Source organism: Triticum dicoccoides, chromosome 5A (genome assembly GCF_002162155.2).
Source record: "Triticum dicoccoides isolate Atlit2015 ecotype Zavitan chromosome 5A, WEW_v2.0, whole genome shotgun sequence".
In the NCBI taxonomy this organism is placed as follows: Eukaryota; Viridiplantae; Streptophyta; class Magnoliopsida; order Poales; family Poaceae; genus Triticum; species Triticum dicoccoides.
Window position 1 is genome coordinate 341,556,240 of NC_041388.1, and position 20,328 is coordinate 341,576,567.

At 46.8% G+C, this 20,328-nt stretch overlaps 3 protein-coding genes across 3 annotated transcripts; 2 read left to right on the forward strand and 1 right to left on the reverse strand.

Annotated features, from left to right (window-relative positions):
- Nucleotides 1-1,549: 1,549 nt before the first annotated feature.
- LOC119301407 lies at nucleotides 1,550-2,815 on the forward strand. Its single transcript, XM_037578368.1, has one exon. It carries the CDS (start codon nucleotides 1,823-1,825, stop codon nucleotides 2,441-2,443), a length of 621 nt encoding a protein of 206 aa, XP_037434265.1. The 5' UTR covers nucleotides 1,550-1,822; the 3' UTR covers nucleotides 2,444-2,815.
- A 303-nt stretch (nucleotides 2,816-3,118) lies between these two features.
- On the reverse strand, nucleotides 3,119-5,641 carry LOC119301409. Its single transcript, XM_037578370.1, has 2 exons — nucleotides 5,371-5,641; nucleotides 3,119-3,461 (listed from the first exon to the last, which is right to left on the reverse strand). The coding sequence occupies exons 1-2, from the start codon at nucleotides 5,517-5,519 to the stop codon at nucleotides 3,380-3,382; spliced, it is 231 nt and encodes a 76-aa protein (XP_037434267.1). The 5' UTR covers nucleotides 5,520-5,641; the 3' UTR covers nucleotides 3,119-3,379.
- Nucleotides 5,642-5,729: 88 nt separating this feature from the next.
- On the forward strand, nucleotides 5,730-8,478 carry LOC119301408 (GTP-binding protein BRASSINAZOLE INSENSITIVE PALE GREEN 2, chloroplastic-like). Its single transcript, XM_037578369.1, has 3 exons — nucleotides 5,730-7,055; nucleotides 7,502-7,669; nucleotides 7,759-8,478. Exons 1-3 carry the CDS (start codon nucleotides 5,829-5,831, stop codon nucleotides 8,143-8,145), a joined length of 1,782 nt encoding a protein of 593 aa, XP_037434266.1. The 5' UTR covers nucleotides 5,730-5,828; the 3' UTR covers nucleotides 8,146-8,478.
- Nucleotides 8,479-20,328: the final 11,850 nt, after the last annotated feature.

Consider the following 20,328-nt stretch of genomic DNA (forward strand, 5'->3'; position numbering starts at 1 on the left):
ACTGAGGGAATTAATTTCATGTAAATCGACCAGCCACAGCTCCAAGAATACGCGGACGAGGTGGCTCGGGTCGGCGTCGGCGCCGTCCAGCGCGGGCCACGGGCCCGCTTCCAAGTGCACGTGCAATGCACGTCTTCACAAATGTTATAACCAGATGTGAGAAATCACATGCATAGAAAAGACATTCTGATAGCAATCCAAATACCATACTCAATTGAATACCTAACCTGGACAATACTCTTATTTCTATGCGCCAGAAAAAATGGAATAGCAAAGCTAAGTATGCCTACATACGCTCAGATTATATATAAGAATCTTGGGTGAACAATTGCAACAAAGCACTAAGCAGCGATAAATTTAAATAAAAAATCCATTAACTATGCAGGCAGCAGGCTTGTTACAACATAGAGAGATAGGAAAATGTCACCTCCAGTAATGTAGCGCGAAGGAGTGGAACGAAGCATGAATGAGCGGTTGTCTGTTCTTCTCCATGTACATGGATCAGCAGTAGAGGCCAAGTATATAAGTACTTGACCGAACTTCACTCTTCGTGTACGGAGAGTCATGTCACTTTCTCGCCGCTGCAGCATGGGAGAACGGCTGGTTCACGTGACCCTCCAGCTGGGGGATCCATGGTGGCTGACCGTCGAGCTCGAGGCAGAGAAGTTAAGGGCAGTAGTGGCGAGATCCATGCCGGCCAACCGGGCGAAGAGGAGGTCGTCGGGGAGGGACACATCGGCAAGATCCGGTCACCACGCGACCTGAAGAGCAACAGTGATCTCCACAAGCTGTAGGCCGACGGCGTGCTCCATCCCCTGCGATGGGGTGACCATGGCGGTGGCCACAACTCCTCATGCTCGCCTCGATCTCGGCGACACACCCTGAGTGTAGGAGGCAGCAACGACCTCGACGAAATCATGGCCTCCATCCCGAAACGCAATCATGTTGCTCTAAATAAATGGATTCAATCATGTAATCATGTGACTCTAATTACTTCGGATTGTTATGTGCACACTAAGCGGGGTGCAGTTAGGAAAGAAAATGTTTTCTAGTTAAAGTGATTGAGTGATTTAAGATAAGGTTAATTAATTTAGATTTGATTTTAGTGATTGTTAGTAAAGTATGATGCGTCTTTAAAATCTTTTATTTATTTCCTTAAAATCTATTATTTGTTTCCTAAAGAAATTTGCAATAATGGAAAGTATCGGTTGATTTGAACAAGTTAGTAAATTTAGATCCGTGATTGCGTGCACGTTTGGAAAGTGCTGATTTGCAAGGAAAGAGCTGAGGGGTAAATAAACCGGTGAATAAGAAACCAGCATCGAAAAAAATCTATGACGGTTAACCTACAAAAAAACCGGATAAAAGTGGTGAGACGAAAAAAAAACCTGAAAGCGAGACTACCAACTGCTTCATTAGAAGTAGAGACTACTCTCTTTTGGAAAAATAAAGTAATAGAAAAACAGGAAGCGTCCGACAGCGGCATATATCAAACCGGCAACAGAGGAGGCGTGAGCTGATCGGTAACCTCGGCCGCCCCGAACAACTTCGTTGACCGCTTTTGCGTGACTGACTGAGTAATGAACGAAGGTTCCGTACGTCCGAGTAGCCAGCCTGTGTGGATCCAGCTCTCGTCTCGTGGTTTGCCAATTCCAAGTACGTACAAGCAGGAGCATTCGAAATGAAATGGAAGGCATGCCTGCCCGGCCTCTCCGTCTGACCGTCTCTGTTCGCGGCCGAGATGAGGACGCGCCGAGAGCCCGAGACCCACCCACGATTCCGTAACCTAATCCCCCTTTTCCACCGATCGAGCTGGTGACCGATGGCTGGAACGGAGTGGTGCTGGCCGCTGCCGGCGTGGATGGGCTCCGGCGCGGCGTGGTTCGTGGCCCTCAACCTCGTCGTGGGCGCCATCTTCGCCCTGTCGTCGCGTGCGCAGCCGCAGTCGCCGTCGCCGCGCCGCGGCGGCAGCGGGATCACGCGCAGGGCCTCGTCGGCGGTGCTGCAGCGCATCCGCTCCTTCAGCATCTTCTCCTTCCCGTCCTCGTCCTTCCACACGGCGGAGCCCAGCCCGGGCGGCGGCGCCGTCGCCGCCGCCACCACCTTCCGAGAAACAGAGGACGCGGGGACGCCGAGGAGGTCGCCAGCTACACCGCGTCCACCGCGCCCACACGCGACGGCAGAGCCGGCGAAAGAGGACGTCGTGGAAGACGAGAGCTCGATGAGCATGGACGAGGCGTACGCGCTCGCCCTGGCGGGGCGGCAGCGGGCGCCGCCGACGGAGGAGGAGGCGGCCGGGTCCGAGGTGGACGCCAAGGCGGAGGAGTTCATCCAGGGGTTCAAGGAGGACCTCAGGCAGCAGCGCCTCAAGTCCATCTTCAACTACACCCAGATGCTCAAGCGCCGCGTCGCCGGCGGCCAGCCGCCTGCCGCTCCACAATGATACCGTCGCATCGCACCCATGGTTGTTGGTCTGATCGTTCCTCCGCTCCGTGATTGGCTCACGTGATCGTTGAATGTTCAGACCAGCTGCGAGCAACTCAGGCTTGACTTGCCGTCCTGGACGTCGCCGCCGGTCCACCATTGATTCACATGTTCATTGCTTCATTTTTTATTTTCTTTAGAGAGGATTGCTTGGTGTGTTTGTTTTTAAAAAGGGAGAGCTAGCCTTTTTGAGTTGCTTGCTCTCGTGTACATAGGCTTTCGGTTGTGGGTTTCCTTGCTTTTTATTGGCTTGCACTCCTGTACATAGGCATTTTGGCTTGGCTTGTATGCACTCCATGCCGTGCTCCTTTGTTGTAAGCACATTCTTTTATTTGTTCCATGTAACTTGAAAGCCTACAGTCGATTTATTTGTTGTAAACTGGGATTCTACATTAGTCATCAATCAAATGCAGACAACATAAGTGCGTTATAAACATTAGATGAAAATACTAGTACCAAATTGGGAGCAACACGAGTTTGTTCAACTTGACATGTGATGATTTCAAACATGTTTCTAATGTAAAAACCACATACATGAAGTAAAAAAACACCGACTTCCTGTAAAAGAATGGAGGTGAATGGTACCATAAAAAATATTGGTGGCTGACAAATTACTGCCAGATAAAACCACGACTTAAAGAATGATCGCATTATGATTGATCTCAACCGCAGAGTTTCAGTAAAATATCTTACCAGACAGAAATATAAAAATGCACTCAAATCTTCAGACCAACCTGAAGACATATAGAACCCACATGCAGCTATCCATACATGCCCAAATTATTTGATTCCAATATTCTTTAGAGTGAAGATCCTACCAAACATCTTCTATTTACAAGTACTTCTTGTGAATCTAAACCCGCAGTAGCGTCGAATAGAAACAGTGTAAAATCATCTAATCCTTGTCCACTTTGGGTGTGGAATCCTTCTTGGCAGCCTGGGACTCAAGCTCCTTTGGTACCGATCGCTCAGCAGATCTGTGGAGATCAAAGATATGGTAGGCAGGGACCAAATCAAATATGCTGTGTTGACTTTACCATAGTACGAAGCCTTGAATAAAGCAGAGGAAATAGAAACCCATGCAATCATGGTATTATAGAATGGAACGATTAAAAATTAATGTTATCTTCGAAAGGGAGCTTTGTAGAAATGTGATGTCAAACATGATTTGCAGTTTCATACCACTGGGACATAGTACAAAGGTGAAATACTAGCAAGTGCTGCTAATGTTATTTTGGAACATGAGATTAGTACAACTTTTTTTCTCAACTCAGTGCGTGCATAAAGGCTAGTTACAGCATAAATAAATCGAATTGTACAAGAACAATTAGCAAGAGCAATTCCTGCCCAGCCCTCTCTTAAACTGATGCCAATCAATATGGTTAAGCCTTCACATCAGGAACCAAGTCACAGCATGGAAAATAAGGGCAACAAAAGAAGGAATGAAAAACCAAGGGGTGGAACTAGGGGACAAGTTTGCTCTCTTTGGCATTGCCAATAGACAATAGGCACATGGTTTTAGGTCTCGAAAAGTTGAGGTGGCTAGCCTAGCATGTCTAATCCTTTACGACTAGTTTTTGATAAAGCTAAATAAAGTTCATAATCATTTAACACAAGTGTATTAATTATAGCCTCTTCATCAAGGAAGAAATAAAAGCACAAAGAAAGCTATAAAAGAAACTAGGCTAGCATCTAAACTGGAGGTGAAATTTGTTACAAGCCTGAGCTCAATATTAACCACAACCATTATTGGTGGTATTAATTAAATAATTCAAAATATTTCAGGGTTTCAGCTCAAATCTGTTATCATGAATGAAATGATGAATATGTTGTCAGCAAAGGATAGAAGGGCCTGTAAGGCTCCAGAGTGGCATAAGGTGCTGGGCCAAGATATTGAAATACTAAGTTTGTAGCTTGAAAGGCAGAAATCTAAATCTGAAAGAAAGCTTACACTATCATGCAACATTAAATCTACAAAAGGGGTAATTTCCATAGTGAAATGGTTTTGTGCGTAACCTCCATTCTCTCTCCTCTGCCCTCACTCCAAACCCCAAAACAGGTGTGATTTAAAGAAATAAATTCATGGATGTTCATCATGTTATAAAGTGTACACTTGAAAATTACAGTACAAAAATATGACCAATTGACCATACATGTTTTGCACCCAAAAAACAAATTGTTACAAGATGAGTACATCAGAGGTTCAGTTTTCCTTTTTGTCGAAGTCAGATGTAGTCAAATTTTTGCACAAACTTGCAAGTGTACATGTTTATGTTATACCATAATGAACATGAACGAACTTTTCAAGGAAAATCACAGCATATTGATGCGGAGAAAGGGAGAAGAATATAGACTCGGCACGCAGCCGTGTGCAGAATTCAGGTTCTCTATAAAAGCTGAGACTGGCCAAGCAGGTGGAAACAAAAGTGAAGATTATATCTTCTAGTGAGGGATCAGGGAACTACTTGTCGCCAATGAATCAAGCATGGAATGATAATTCCAGCACTAGAAAATCACGGATGATAATTTCCAGCACTAGACAAACACGATACAGAATTTATGCCAAAAAGGCGAAATCGGGGATATGAATCTACACCTATAGCACTTATAAGCGCCATATCTCTTACCGCGATGCAGGAATAACCTCGGCGTTTCTTCATTGAATAGGTAGATCTATATATGATTTGTCAATTCGTTGAATATAACAAACAATGCTGAGCTACCATGGATAAGAAGACATCATACTGCAATTTCAGAAAAGAGCAAAGCAATCAGACACCAGACAGTGCTAAGATCTGAGCCGATGATTCCGATCCCTCCAGTCCCACCGCAATTGACTCAACGACAATCGACTAATACACGCAAGGGAGGGGGTGGAGAGCGTACGTGGTGGCGGCGGACTCCTCCTCGAGCCAGGTCTTGATGTGGCGAATGTTGCGGCGGAAGACGGCGGACGACTGCTTCACGTCCTTCCGCAGCAGCATCACCGCCGCGCCCACGCCCACCACCGTCAGGATTAAGTTAGTCAACGCCATCGCCTCTCTGTAGAACCCTAGCTCGTGGTGTGGATCGTCGCCGGAGTTTGGGGCGAGAAAGGGCCCGCTGACGGCGTCGGAGCAGAGAGATGTTCGCTGCGTCGTGCTGAGGCGTTGAGATATGGGCTTCCCTGCTGGACATGATAAGGTCCTGTGTGGTGTTGATGGCCCGTTAAAGGCCCAGGTGCTTCTTCACGAGGCCGAAAGCCCAGCTTCTGTTAACTCTTCCCCGCTGGGACGTCCAACACCCACCGCCGGTCACGACTCACGAATTGGCGGCGGCGGCGGCGGCGGCGGCGACACGGCAAGATGCTGTCCCGCGCCCGGCGCCTCCACCCCGCTCTCCGCTGCCTCCTCCGTGCAAGCGCTGCGCACTCGTCCCCTCACCCTCCTCCGACGCAACACATCCTAGCTGCCTCCCAAATCCCTAAACCCTTCCCCCTCCTGCGCCGCCACCTCTCGTCCCCACCGCCGCCGGTGTCTTCCCCTCCGGCTGTGGTGTCTTCTGACCTCCCAGCAGTCAGTACCAATGGCAAGTGCCCGGGCTGCGGCATCGCCATGCAGTCTGCCGACCCGGCCCTCCCTGGCTTCTTCAACCTCCCATCCCCCAAGTCTCCCGACTACCGCGCGCGCCTCGCGCCCGTCACCGCCGACGACACCGGCATCTCGGCCTCTCTGAAAAGCGAGCTCCTCCAGGAGGGCCAAGAAAACTCACGGGAGGGCGGGGCGGTGGCGGTGGCGGTGGTGGCCGCGGAGGCGGAGGCCGAGAAGAAGAGCAAGGTGGTGCTGTGTGCTCGGTGCCACTCGCTGCGCCACTACGGCCACGTCAAGCGCCCCGACGCCGAGGTCCTGCTCCCGGACTTCGACTTCGTGGCCGCCGTCGGCCCGCGCCTCGCGTCGCCCTCGGGGGCCAGGTCGCTGGTGCTGCTCCTCGCAGACGCGTCGGACTTCGACGGCTCCTTCCCGCGCGCCGTGGCGCGCCTGGTCGCCGTCACCAGCGAGGCCCACCACGCGGACTGGAAGCGCGGCGCGCCGTCTAACCTCCCCCGCGCGGTGCTCGTGGTCACCAAGCTCGACCTGCTCCCGACGCCGTCGCTTTCGCCCGACGACGTGCACGCGTGGGCGCAGGCCCGCGCGCGCGCCGGTGCTGGCGCCGACCTGCAGCTTGCCGGCGTTCACCTTGTCAGCGCGGCGCGAGGGTGGGGGGTGCGCGACCTGCTCAACCACGTGCGCGAGGTCGCCGGGGCGCGCGGCAAGGTCTGGGCTGTTGGCGCGCGGAATGTGGGCAAATCGACGCTGCTCAACGCCATTGCTCGGTGCTCTGGGGCAGAGAGCGGGCAAACCTTGACAGAGGCGCCTGTTCCGGGAACAACCCTCGGGGTGATCCGGGTGGACGGCGTTCTTGGTGCTCAGGCGAAGCTGTTTGATACTCCGGGCTTGCTTCATGGACACCAGCTGACGTCCAGACTTACGCCCGAGGAGCTGAAACTTGTTCAAGTGAGGAAGGAGATGCGACCCAGAACATACAGAATAAAGGTCTCATTCGTTCCATCTTATGCACATTTTGTCAGTTAATTTTGTGATTAGGTGATATGTGGACAGATTTTGTGCTTGTCTCCTCATACCCTTGGTCGCCTGTATTTCTTGCTTGTTCTATTATGTGCTACATAGCTACATCTGCTTTTCATTTAGCAATTGTGATTATGTGAGGGACTGAAGGGAATGGTCGGGACTTGGGAGGGGTCGTTATTTCACCCTCTAAGCAGTAACCATAGTATGTTTTTCTGAAACTGAAGTTGACAAATGCGTGTATTGGGGAAATTGACACCCTGAGTGTGCTTAGAAAGTTTCAGTTCTTAGACCTTTGACTGTATATATCACATTTCTGCTTCAATCCGAAATGACATGAATAGTCTTTTGATAAGAATCACTTGTGTGACAGGATTCTTATTTCTAATTCGTTTTGTTCACAACATTTTCAGGCAGGGCAGTCAATACATATAGGAGGACTGGTGCGCCTGGATGTGGAAGACTTGACTGTAGGATCAATCTATGTTACGGTTTGGGCATCACCACTTGTGCCACTTCACATGGGGAAGACCGAAAATGCGGAGTCTATGATGAAAGATCACTTTGGCTTGCAACTGCAGGTATCTATCTTATCCTTAAAAAAAATGTTGTTTTTATCCTAATTCATTTACATCATAAAATAACTTGCTGCTTGGTGTGATATGTGCAGCCTCCTATAGGCCAGAAACGAGTGAAAGAGCTTGGGAAATGGGTGAGGAAACAATTCAAAGTTTCTGGAAATAGTTGGGATGCAAATACTATGGATATAGCCATTTCAGGTCTTGGCTGGTATGGAATCGGGCTGAAAGGAGAGGCAGTATTAGGGTTATGGACATACGATGGTGTTGATGTTGTCCCCAGGAGCTCCCTTGTCCATGAGAGGGCGTCGATTTTTGAGGAAGCAGGATTCTCAGTTTCAAAAGTCGTCTCGCGGGCAGATAGCATGACAAATAAGCTGAAAGGCAATAAAAAAACAAACAAGAAGGAGATGAAAGGCATTTTGCAATCTTCTGAAGTACCAGAACCTTCAGAACCTGCTACGGTCATAGATGCTTGAGTGTTCCATTCCATTCTGTGATACGAGTTTCATTTAGATAATCATATCTTATAAACTGCCGGCTGAGGTTTGAAACACATAGAAGCATAGTACAATTTAAGCTTGCTCGGAGGGGGATTGTTGTTCACTGAAGATTTTTGTGGGAGCATGGGTGTCATTTGGGCTTGCTGTTGACTGGTAATAATAGCAAAATATCAGTCAAATGAATGTTTGCTGGTATGCTTGGCTCATAAGAACAGTAAGAGAATGCCTCTCATGTTTCAGCATCCATGTACCTAACGTTTTGTGTTACTATGTCAAACATGCAGAATTGTTATAGTCAGTTTTTACATCTGAATCATGTGTTTGCATTGGAATTTTGAGATAGAATCTATGGATTTCCACAGATCGTTTATCTATCGAAGGTTGCCAGAGACTTGTAAATCCCGTCTACACCCTTCATCACACAATAACAACTTGTTTTGCCAAAGAACATCTTACTGAATCCTTTTGCTGCTTCAGCTTGCCTTTTGCAAACTAACATGTGCTATAGAGTAATCACGCCCAGACTTAAGTAGTAGCTTTTCCTTCCTCAACTAAAATAGATATCCTTTGCCGCCCAAAAGACCAGGGGGTCTGGGGATTGAGAACTTAGAAATTAAGAATAAATGTCTTTTGAGTAAATGGATCTACCCATTTATGCTAAAGTATGAGTTACATTATTTTGACTTCTCTAACATGTGCTATAGAGTAATCACGCCCAGACTTAAGTAGTAGCTTTTCCTTCCTCAACTAAAATAGATATCCTTTGCCGCCCAAAAGACCAGGGGGTCTGGGGATTGAGAACTTAGAAATTAAGAATAAATGTCTTTTGAGTAAATGGATCTACCCATTTGTGCTAAAGTATGAGTTACATTATTTTGACTTCTCTAACATGTGCTATAGAGTAATCACGCCCAGACTTAAGTAGTAGCTTTTCCTTCCTCAACTAAAATAGATATCATTTGCCGCCCAAAAGACTAGGGGGTCTGGGGATTGAGAACTTAGAAATTAAGAATAAATGTCTTTTGAGTAAATGGATCTACAGGTTAGAGGCAGAGCCGGAGGGCATGTGGGCATAGATTTTACGAAATAAATATTTGTAGTCGAAAACACTCGCTCAGGTTACCATGAGACCAGTTGATTCGCCATTCTAAAAAGGCCTTATGAGGACGAAGGATTTGTTCTTTCGTAGGGTCAAATTCTTGGTTGGCATTGGGATGTCAACAAGATTTTGGAAGGATACGTGGTTGGGAGAGACGCCTTTAGCCATCTAATATCCAACCCTGTATAACATTGTGCAGCGTAAGGACTACGTAGGCACAGTTTTCCAAACGATTCCTTTGAATATCCAGTTTAGACGAGCGCTAGTTGGAGAGCGATGGACAGCCTGGATGCACCTTGTTCGGAGATTGACAGATGTTCAACTCTTCCACCAGCCAGATTCGACGCAATGGACATTAGCTAAAAATGGGGGTTTTACGGTGAAGTCGTTTTATATGGATTTGATTAATTCTAGCCCAATCTCAAGAACGTTGCATATTTGGAAGATTAAGGTTCCCTTGCGGATCAAAATTTTTATGTGATTTGTCCACAAGCAAGTTATTCTCACCAAGGACAACCTAATTAAGAGGCGTTGGGTATGTAGTTCACGTTGTTGTTTTTGTGATCATGATGAAACAATACAACATTTATTCATTGACTGCCCACTAGCCAAATTGCTTTGGAGAACGATTCATATAGCCTTCAACATTAACCCTCCAGTTGACATTGACTCGTTGTTTGGAACGTGGTTAGCTGGGGTTGAACATACTATTGCGGCTCGCATTCAGATTGAAAATATGTGTGTTTTTGTGGGCTATATGAAACTGTCAGAATGATTTTATTTTTAACAGACAATACAATTTAAATTTCTCGCAGGTTATCTTCAGAGCTACTGCTTGGATCCGTACGTGGTCCTTACTCACTCCTATGGACTTCAGGGAGCCTTTTGTTACTGGGTGCATCCAGTGTGAGATGGTAGCACAGGCTATATTCAACCGGTTCGGATGGGGGTCGCATAGCAGGATAGGACTCTAGGAGTCGTATCATACATTTTGCCGTACCGGTTGTGACTCTCAGTGTGTACTTTTCTATTTTTCATTTCCTCTTGCTCCGCTTGCGAGCTGTAATACTTTTATGACTTTGTGGTATTTTACGAACTTTTAATAAGATGGCTGCATGCATCGTTATGATGCAGAGGCTGGGGGATGAACCTCCATTTTGAAAAAAAACTAAAATAGTCACTGAAGATCTATTTGACATGTCATCCACAAGCATTTGAGCAGCCAAGTGTTTTGTTTTACTTCTTTGTGTGCCTCAACCCTCGCTCTGTTTCTTGGAACAAGTTCAAATGTCATTTCGTTAATGGTATGCCAGTGGGTGATATGTAACGCCCTCGATGCGGCTATATCTCCCACGTGTCGAAGCACGACTTAGAGGCATAACCGCATTGAAAGCAATGTCGCAAGTGAGGTAATCTTCACACAACCCATGTAATACATAAGGGAAAGAGATACATAGTTGGCTTACAATCGCCACTTCACACAAATACATGAATAAAGCATTACAACAACCAAATACAATCAGGGCCCGACTACGGAGCCTAAATAAAAGAAGAACCCCAAATGCGACAAAGGTCCCCGATCGACCCCAACTGGGCTCCAATACTGATCAACTAAAACGAAACAACACAAAGGGCAAGATCTTCTTCGAGCTCCTCCTGAGCTTGGTTGCGTCATTTGCACAGACTCATCAGCACCTGCAAGCTGGTTTTGGAAGTATCTGTGAGCCACGGGGACTCAGCAATCTCGCACCCGCGAGATCAAGACTATTTAAGCTTATAGGAAGGCTGGGGTAATAAGGTGGAGCTGCAGCAAGCGACTAGCATATATGGTGGCTAACATACGCAAATGAGAGCGAGAAGAGAAGGCAAAGCACGGTCGATAAAAGTATGATCAAGAAGTGATCCTATAGCAACCTACGTCAAGCATAACTCCAACACCGTGTTCACTTCCCGGACTCCGCCGGAAAGAGACCATCACGGTTACACACACGGTTGATGTATTTTAATTAAGGTCAACTTCGAGTTTTCTACAACCGGACGTTAACAAATTCCCATCTGCCCATAACCGCGGGCACGGCTTTCGAAAGTTCAAATCCCTGCAGGGGTGTCCCAACTTAGCCCATAACAAGCTCTCACGGTCAACGAAGGAATAGACCTCCACCCGAGACACTCCGATCAGACTCGGTATCCCGGTACAACAAGACATTTCGACAGGGTAAAACTAAACCAGCAACACCGCCCGAATGTGCCGACAAATCCCGATAGGAGCTGCACATATCTCTTTCTCAGGGCACACTCAGATTGTCTTAGGTACGGGTAGGCCAACCCAGAGTTGCCCCTGGTGGTCACCGGTAGCTGACAGTTGGACCAACACTCAGAGGAGCACTGGCCCGGGGGGGTTAAAATAATGATGACCCTTGAGTCCGCGAAACCCAAGGGAAAAAGAGGCTAGGTGGCGAATGGTAAAACCAATGTTGGGCATTGCTGGAAGAGCTTTACTTAAGGCGAACTGTCAAGGGGTTCCCATTATAGCCCAACCGCGTAAGGGACGCAAAATCCGGGAACATAACACCGATATGACGGAAACTAGGGCGGCAAGAGTGGAACAAAACACCAGGCATAAGGCCGAGCCTTCCACCCTTTACCAGTATATAGATGCATTAATTAAATAAGATATATTGTGATATCCCAACAAGTAAATAAATATTCCAACAAGGAACAACATCTCCATGTTCCAACAAGGAACAAACTTCAATCTTCACCTGCAACTAACAACGCTATAAGAGGGGCTGAGCAAAGCGGTAACATAGCCAAACAACGGTTTGCTAGGACATGGTGGGTTAGAGGTTTGACATGGCAATTTGGGAGGCTGACAAGCAAATGGTAGGCATCGTAGCATTGGCATGGCAAAAGAGCGAGCAAACTAGCATAGCAAAGATAGTAGTGATTTCGAGGGTATGATCATCTTGCCTGAAATCCCGCAAGGAAGAAGAACGAGTCCATGAAGAAGACAAACGGACGTAGTTGAACGGATCCTCACAAACGCGACGTTATCGGAACCAACCCGAAGAAGCAATCACCGGAAAAGGAGCACACAACATAGTAAATAACCAACACATCAACATGGCATGATGCACAAACGAGTATGATGCATGTCCGGTTTAATGAAGCATGGCATGGCAAAGTGCACAAGCAGTTCTACAAATTAAGTGGAGATCAATATGCAACGAGTTGCATATTGACGAAACACCACAACAAGTTATTTAGTTTGATCTCGTTTATGTACTCAACAATATTAAATGTTGGTTAACATGGCAAGAGGGTGAAGCAAAGTAAAACTACCTATCTAGTCAAGTTTAAATGAGGCCGGGAGCAACGAACAACAATTCCGGAAACTCCTCATGAGCATAAATTAGGTTTGGTACTGTTCTGCCCTAAACAATATTTTAGAGTTGTTAAACATGCAAGATGATGCCACCATGTTAAACTAGGCAAAATTCTACCCCATTTACATATAAAGTTTATTAAAATTGGAGTTACGGTTATTTAGTTATGAAATAAAGCATTTTAGCATGGCATAGGAGCAAATTAATGCAAACAGCATTTTTAACATTTTAGCATGGGATGAAAATGGCATATTATTAATCTACACAAGATTCTAAGCATTTTACATATTTAAATTATTTACATATGATGCATAGTTTGTGAGTTATTAAATGCATGAAGTTGAAGGACTTTTCTGTAAAACAGTTAATTCACTGGAAAAGGCTAAATCACAGATCTGTAAAAAAAAACAAATCGGGCCGAAATATGCTGGGCCAGCAGTGCACAGGAGAGGGATCTGGAGGGGGCTGCTCACCCTGGGCCTTGGGCCGGTTCGCTGGAGAAGGGCGGCTGGGCCGGATGAGGCTGGGGCGGCGCTGGGCCTGGAGGGAGTTGGGCCGCGCGATGAGGAACGAGGCGAGGCCGGATCTAGCTTGGGCCGGCTGGGACCGAGGGAGGGGATGCGGTCAACGCGCTCGATGGAGCGGAAGCAGGGCGCTGTCCTCTGCTCGACAGGGAGCAGAAGCAGAGCAGCGGCATCGGGGATCTCCGGTGCGGTGGCGAAGGATGGAGGACGTGGAACCGGGCGCGAAGGAGGGACCGATCCGACCGGCGGTGAGGTTCTGCGGGCATGGGGCGGAGGCAAACCGGCGGCCACGGACCTGGAGATTCCTGGCGGGGCTCCTGTGTTCCCTGCGAAAGAGAGGAAGCAGGGAGATGAGAGGGAGAGAGAGAAAGCGAAGGAAGGGAGAAGAGACAAGGGCGCGGGGTGAGGGTGTCGGCCTGGAGCTGCTGCTGTGGTGGCGCTCGACGGCGGCGGAAGGGTGGCCGCGCTCTGGTGGTTTGGACGCCGGTGACGGGGCTGATGGGGTGGCCGTCGGGGTCCTTGGCCCAAGCGCAAACGGGCGCTGTGCTCGCACGGGGAGAGTCGAGGACGGCCCCTTGGGCGTCGCGGGTAGCAGAGGAGGCCGAGGCTTCATGGCCGGAGTACGGCAGCGGCGGGGAAAGTTGGGGCGAGGTGCTCGGGAACGAGCGAGCAGAGGAAGGGGCACGGCTGCGGTGGATCGATGGATTTGAGATTATGGTGGTGGCTGATTGGTGAATCGGGAGGAGGCTGCGGGATTGGTCCAGTGAAGAAAACGAGGGAGGTGGGTGGCGCTGTGGATGCACGGATTTGATGGGTGGCGGCGGCTCGGCAGGACAAAGTCCCTAGATTTTAGGGTTAGGTCGGTTTATATAGTAGGGGACTAGGTTTAGGGGTATTTGGTCCCTCCGATCGTAATCGGACGGTCGCGAATAAAATATCTAGGGAGTCCAAATAAGAAAACGGTGACGTTTTGTAGACGTTTGGGGATGATCCGGACACAACGGTGGCGACAGATCGGGTCGGGTCCGGGACAACTTTCGGACGCGCACGAGGAGGCTGCGGGCTGACGAGAGAGGTTAGGTTGGACCTGGCGGTAGGTAGTGAGCTGTGTAGACGGTCTCGCACTGAGAGAAGAGAAGAGAGGGAGGCCCGGCGACTATTTCCGGAGACCGAAAACGTCCGACGTTTTGACCGGCTACTATTGCCGCTATATTTATCCGTTGGGGCGTCAAACGAACTCCGATTGCGATGAAACTGGACAGGCGGTCTGTCTACACTATAATAAGACCACACACCAAATTTCAACCCAATCCGAGAACATTTTCCGGCCACTTATAAAATAATATTTCGGACGTGTCGCGGGCGCGTGCAAGTGTGTCTGGGCTCAGAACGGACAACGGACGGAACGAGGAGACTGGGACGGATGCAAGTTTTGAAAACATGATGATGCAATGCACATGATGACATGATGAAATGCAACACGCAAGCCAATGACAAGACAACAACAACGAATAACTGAACGACACCTGGCACATCGGTCTCGGGGCGTTACAACACTCCACCACTACGAGAGGATCTCGTCCCGAGATCTAGAATGGCACCGGAGGGAAAACGAAAGGGAAAGAGAAGCGGTAAAACTAAGTTGCTTCTTTGACCAATGAGTGAAACCATGAACCTTGAGAGGTTGAGCAATTTAAAAGAAAGAGTACAGCAGAGACGAACGAGATTGCAAACAATCCGTTAGAAAAGAGGAACAAGGAACATTACGAGGACTTGAAGGTTGCGAAGCTATGAATGACGAGTACAATGGACAAGAAGGAATTGAAATCACTCTGGTTGAAACGAGATAAACAAGGAACAAGGAAGATCAAAATCGGACAGCACTCCGGTTGAAAAGAGATGCAAGACTTGATAAGATGAAAAAGAACTTGAAAGAAAAAGGCAGGACACTCCGGTTAAATGGATAAGCATGAAAAGAACACGATCCTCACGAATCGAGATGGTGAGTGAAAAGAGCAACGTCACAATGCCTCCGGAAGAAAGAATAGAAGATAGGTCATTGGAATAACAGAATGGAGGGGGAAATGGCAACTTCTGCCACAATTGAGCTTGGAAAGCACTCTTCCAAGAAGGTTACAACGGGGTTGTTGGGAAAAACCAACAACGAAACGAATAAGCTTGTAGTGGGCTTATGGAAAACATCTCAAAATTATGAGGTGACAACCGGCCACTAACGGAAACGATTGCTAGCTTTAGATTGACGAAGAGATGAACACTTCTTCCACCAAGATGATAAAGAGATAACTTGGATCATTGGCAAGCACCACAAATAGCAACATTCCAATGGAAGGCTTTTAGGTGAAATATGACACAAGATAACTCCAACAACGAGGTTGATGGATTTAAAAATAACTCATTCTTAACAACATGTGAATCATGGAACACGAAGGGAACATTATCAAGAATAACATAATACCACCTCAAAAGATAAGGTAGAAAGAATTGCACTTCGAAATGCAAGATGAAGAATACTTGAGCTCCTCAAAATAAAACATGTGTTGAGCACCATGTTTATTTTAGAGTATAGCTTGGCGGGTCATAACTTCGAGAGAAAACCTGAAGAACAAATGAAGAATGAAAGGAATCCTTGATGAACCACCATGTAGAGCCTCCATGAAGAACTCCGGTAATAAAAGGATGATAAAAAGAAAGAGAAGTTGAAAACACAAGGTGAAGCCTTGCGATGATTTAGATGGAGCTTCGCGACGAGATAATGCGGAAAACTTAGAACTCCGGAAGAAAGATGAACAACCAGCAGCCAAGAATTTATTCCTCCTGGACAAACTCTGAAGGAAAGGATTAATCACTTGGATGAAACCAGAATAAGAATTATGTTATGCGTATCCTTCACCAATTTAAATTGATGACAAGCAACGGATTTGGCATACCACTTATTCTTGTAGAAAGGATTAAGAGAGATATGGCGTAAACTTGAGAAGGTCTTCAACGAACCACCGGTAGGATTTGGAAAGAACGAATGAATTGATATGATAACAAAGAAAGAGAACTCTTGAACGAACCACCGTAAGAATTGAAATTGAACGTAGCAAATGCACAAATCACCGGGAAGAATTGCAAAATGAATGAAGATACTTTAGGGTATTTAGATACATGAGAACGAAGAGAGCACGAGCCGATTAAAGATCACTTGAACAAGGCACCGGTAAGATCGGAGAATGATAACTGCAAACTGAGAACGAATAAATCTGAATTGATGGACTCCGGATGACAAACTGAGAAGACTCTTGAATAACTCCGGATGGATGAAAAGAATTCTCACGATCAAAACAATTATGAGAGGATGACAACAAGCTAGCACCATGAATCTTGAAGAGAATAGAGAAAGATTAAAGAGAAACTCTTCTTTGGTCTTCAAATGATGAGAATGACAACGCGAAACACCACCAAGAATTATTTAGACACTCCGAAAGAATCAAAACGAAGAGGTTGAGCCAACGATGAAAATAATTGTGAAAGATCTAGGAGATGGCATTTGACTGATGATAACTCATTCTTACGTCAAACTTCGAAAAGAATTTTAAGGACATCTCCGGGAGAATTAGAAGAGTTAGGTAAGATCCTGGGAAAAGACCTGTGGGTTAGGGCCCACTCAAAAGAACACCGTTGAAAAGATTTAAAATAGATGTTGCACCGGTTGAATTAAATGACTTGAATGAGATACCAATCTCGAAAGAGCTTGAACGAATGCAGAGTGGAAACACGAATCTTCGAGATATCTTGAGCACTCCGGAACAATAGAATAGCGAGAAATGAATAAATATGAGGAGCACCGTCAAGAGAAGGTATTTGAGACGAGAAAAAGGGGATATAATCGACAAATCTTGACTTGAATCCACCGGAGAAGAGAAAGGAATGAGGAATGACGAACTTGAAGCTCCATTAGAATCTTCATGAGAATCACCGGATAAGAACATTGACGGAAAAGAATGGAGAAACTTCCCATCAATAAAATGGATACTGATTAAGAAATCTGAGTCCTTGAAGAAAAAGGGGTGGGAGGGCGGGAAAACAAAAACAACTTGGGACGGATGAAACAAACACCGTTGAGAGAACTGAGAGGTGATCTTGCGAATGTTGAAGTGATCGGATCCACTTGAAGAGAAAGACGCCGGTTGAAAAGGATTGACATGGCAATCTCGATTGTCGAGAAGGATTGGTATTCACATTGGAGTATGAAAACACCATTTGGGGAAGGTATGGAATCAACATTTGACTTCGAAGCAACTCGAATACCACAACTCAAAACAAAACAAAGGATTGGCTTGCAAAATAAGCCAGAACAAACATATGATAGAGATTTCGTCCGAAGTTTTCGTGGTGGGGCCTACACGGGCTCGATCGTACAGCACCATCATGTACAAGGCAGTGCACATGACATACGAAGCGTCCCCGAGTCGGCATAGCCAAGGACTCTTTAAGACACAACGAGACCACTGTAAAACCAACCGTGAATAGGCGGACCACTAGACGTCGAACCCCAATTTCATATCATACATCCGTCGGAAAGATATCCTAAGAGCTACTTGAATTCCCACCTATGAAACTCCCGAAATTTTTAGGTTATGCAATCAGGTGTTGGGGATACAGGGGAAGCATAATATCTCACCCAAACTAGCAAATCCTACATCCAGCTGTATCCATCCTTCAACACATAACCAAGAAACCTTCAGAAATCATCTACCTCAACCTTCGAAAATCATCCGTTATACAAATTATGGTGATACTCCCGAACTCCCGCCCCAGTACTGGGTGGCGTCGAGGTTATCTCACCAACGAACTGCATAAAAGAGATTTTCGATGTCGGCGTACTAAACTCAGGTATTCCAGAATTGCAACGATAAAATTATGATGACAACACCTCAGAGCTCAACTCCCCGGGACACTTCCACTAAACCCCTGACAGAAGGCACCAAGACAATGTTCTCATCATAAAACCATCGGAACGATTCCAAGATACCCGCGTGATCCTAAATTTTTTTTTAGTGAAATTTGAGAAGAGAAGAGTCAAAACTCTACGTCAGGATGCCTTACCAGAGCGATGAGGAGGCTAGGAAGTAAAAAGAATTCCTAAACTCTCCGATATATAATTCCTAAATGACTCAAAACATTTTTCTAGACACAACTCGGCCACTAAAAACGATCAAGCAATGGGGCTCCTAAGGTCGGGGAAGGCTCTGATTACCAACTTGTAACGCCCTCGCTGCGGCTATATCTCCCACGTGTCGAAGCACGACTTAGAGGCATAACCGCATTGAAAGCAATGTCGCAAGTGAGGTAATCTTCACACAACCCATGTAATACATAAGGGAAAGAGATACATAGTTGGCTTACAATCGCCACTTCACACAAATACATGAATAAAGCATTACAACAACCAAATACAATCAGGGCCCGACTACGGAGCCTAAATAAAAGAAGAACCCTAAATGCGACAAAGGTCCCCGATCGACCCCAACTGGGCTCCAATACTGATCAACTAAAACGAAACAACACAAAGGGCAAGATCTTCTTCGAGCTCCTCCTGAGCTTGGTTGCGTCATTTGCACAGACTCATCAGCACCTGCAAGCTGGTTTTGGAAGTATCTGTGAGCCACGGGGACTCAGCAATCTCGCACCCGCGAGATCAAGACTATTTAAGCTTATAGGAAGGCTGGGGTAATAAGGTGGAGCTGCAGCAAGCGACTAGCATATATGGTGGCTAACATACGCAAATGAGAGCGAGAAGAGAAGGCAAAGCACGGTCGATAAAAGTATGATCAAGAAGTGATCCTATAGCAACCTACGTCAAGCATAACTCCAACACCGTGTTCACTTCCCGGACTCCGCCGGAAAGAGACCATCACGGTTACACACACGGTTGATGTATTTTAATTAAGGTCAACTTCGGGTTTTCTACAACCGGACGTTAACAAATTCCCATCTGCCCATAACCGCGGGCACGACTTTCGAAAGTTCAAATCCCTGCAGGGGTGTCCCAACTTAGCCCATCACAAGCTCTCACGGTCAACGAAGGAATAGACCTCCACCCGAGACATTCCGATCAGACTCGGTATCCCGGTACAACAAGACATTTCGACAGGGTAAAACTAAACCAGCAACACCGCCCGAATGTGCCGACAAATCCCGATAGGAGCTGCACATATCTCTTTCTCAGGGCACACTCAGATTGTCTTAGGTGCGGGTAGGCCAACCCAGAGTTGCCCCTGGTGGCCACCGGCAGCTGACAGGTTGGACCAACACTCAGAGGAGCACTGGCCCGGGGGGGGGGGTAAAATAATGATGACCCTTGAGTCCGTGAAACCCAAGGGAAAAAGAGGCTAGGTGGCGAATGGTAAAACCAATGTTGGGCATTGCTGGAGGAGCTTTACTTAAGGCGAACTGTCAAGGGGTTCCCATAATAGCCCAACCGCGTAAGGGACGCAAAATCCGGGAACATAACACCGATATGACGGAAACTAGGGCGGCAAGAGTGGAACAAAACACCAGGCATAAGGCCGAGCCTTCCACCCTTTACCAAGTATATAGATGCATTAATTAAGTAAGATATATTGTGATATCCCAACAAGTAAACATGTTCCAACAAGGAACAACATCTCCATGTTCCAACAAGGAACAAACTTCGATCTTCACCTGCAACTAACAACGCTATAAGAGGGGCTGAGCAAAGCGGTAACATAGCCAATCAACGGTTTGCTAGGACATGGTGGGTTAGAGGTTGAACATGGCAATTTGGGTGGCTGACAAGCAAGTGGTAGGCATCGTAGCATTGGCATGGCAAAAGAGCGAGCAAACTAGCATAGCAAAGATAGTAGTGATTTCGAGGGTATGATCATCTTGCCTGAAATCCCGCAAGGAAGAAGAAAGAGTCCATGAAGAAGACAAACGGACGTAGTTGAACGGATCCTCACAAACGCGACGTTATCGGAACCAACCCGAAGAAGCAATCATCGGAAAAGAAGCACACAACATAGTAAACAACCAACACATCAACATGGCATGATGCACAAACGAGTATGATGCATGTCCGGTTTAATGAAGCATGGCATGGCAAAGTGCACAAGCAGTTCTA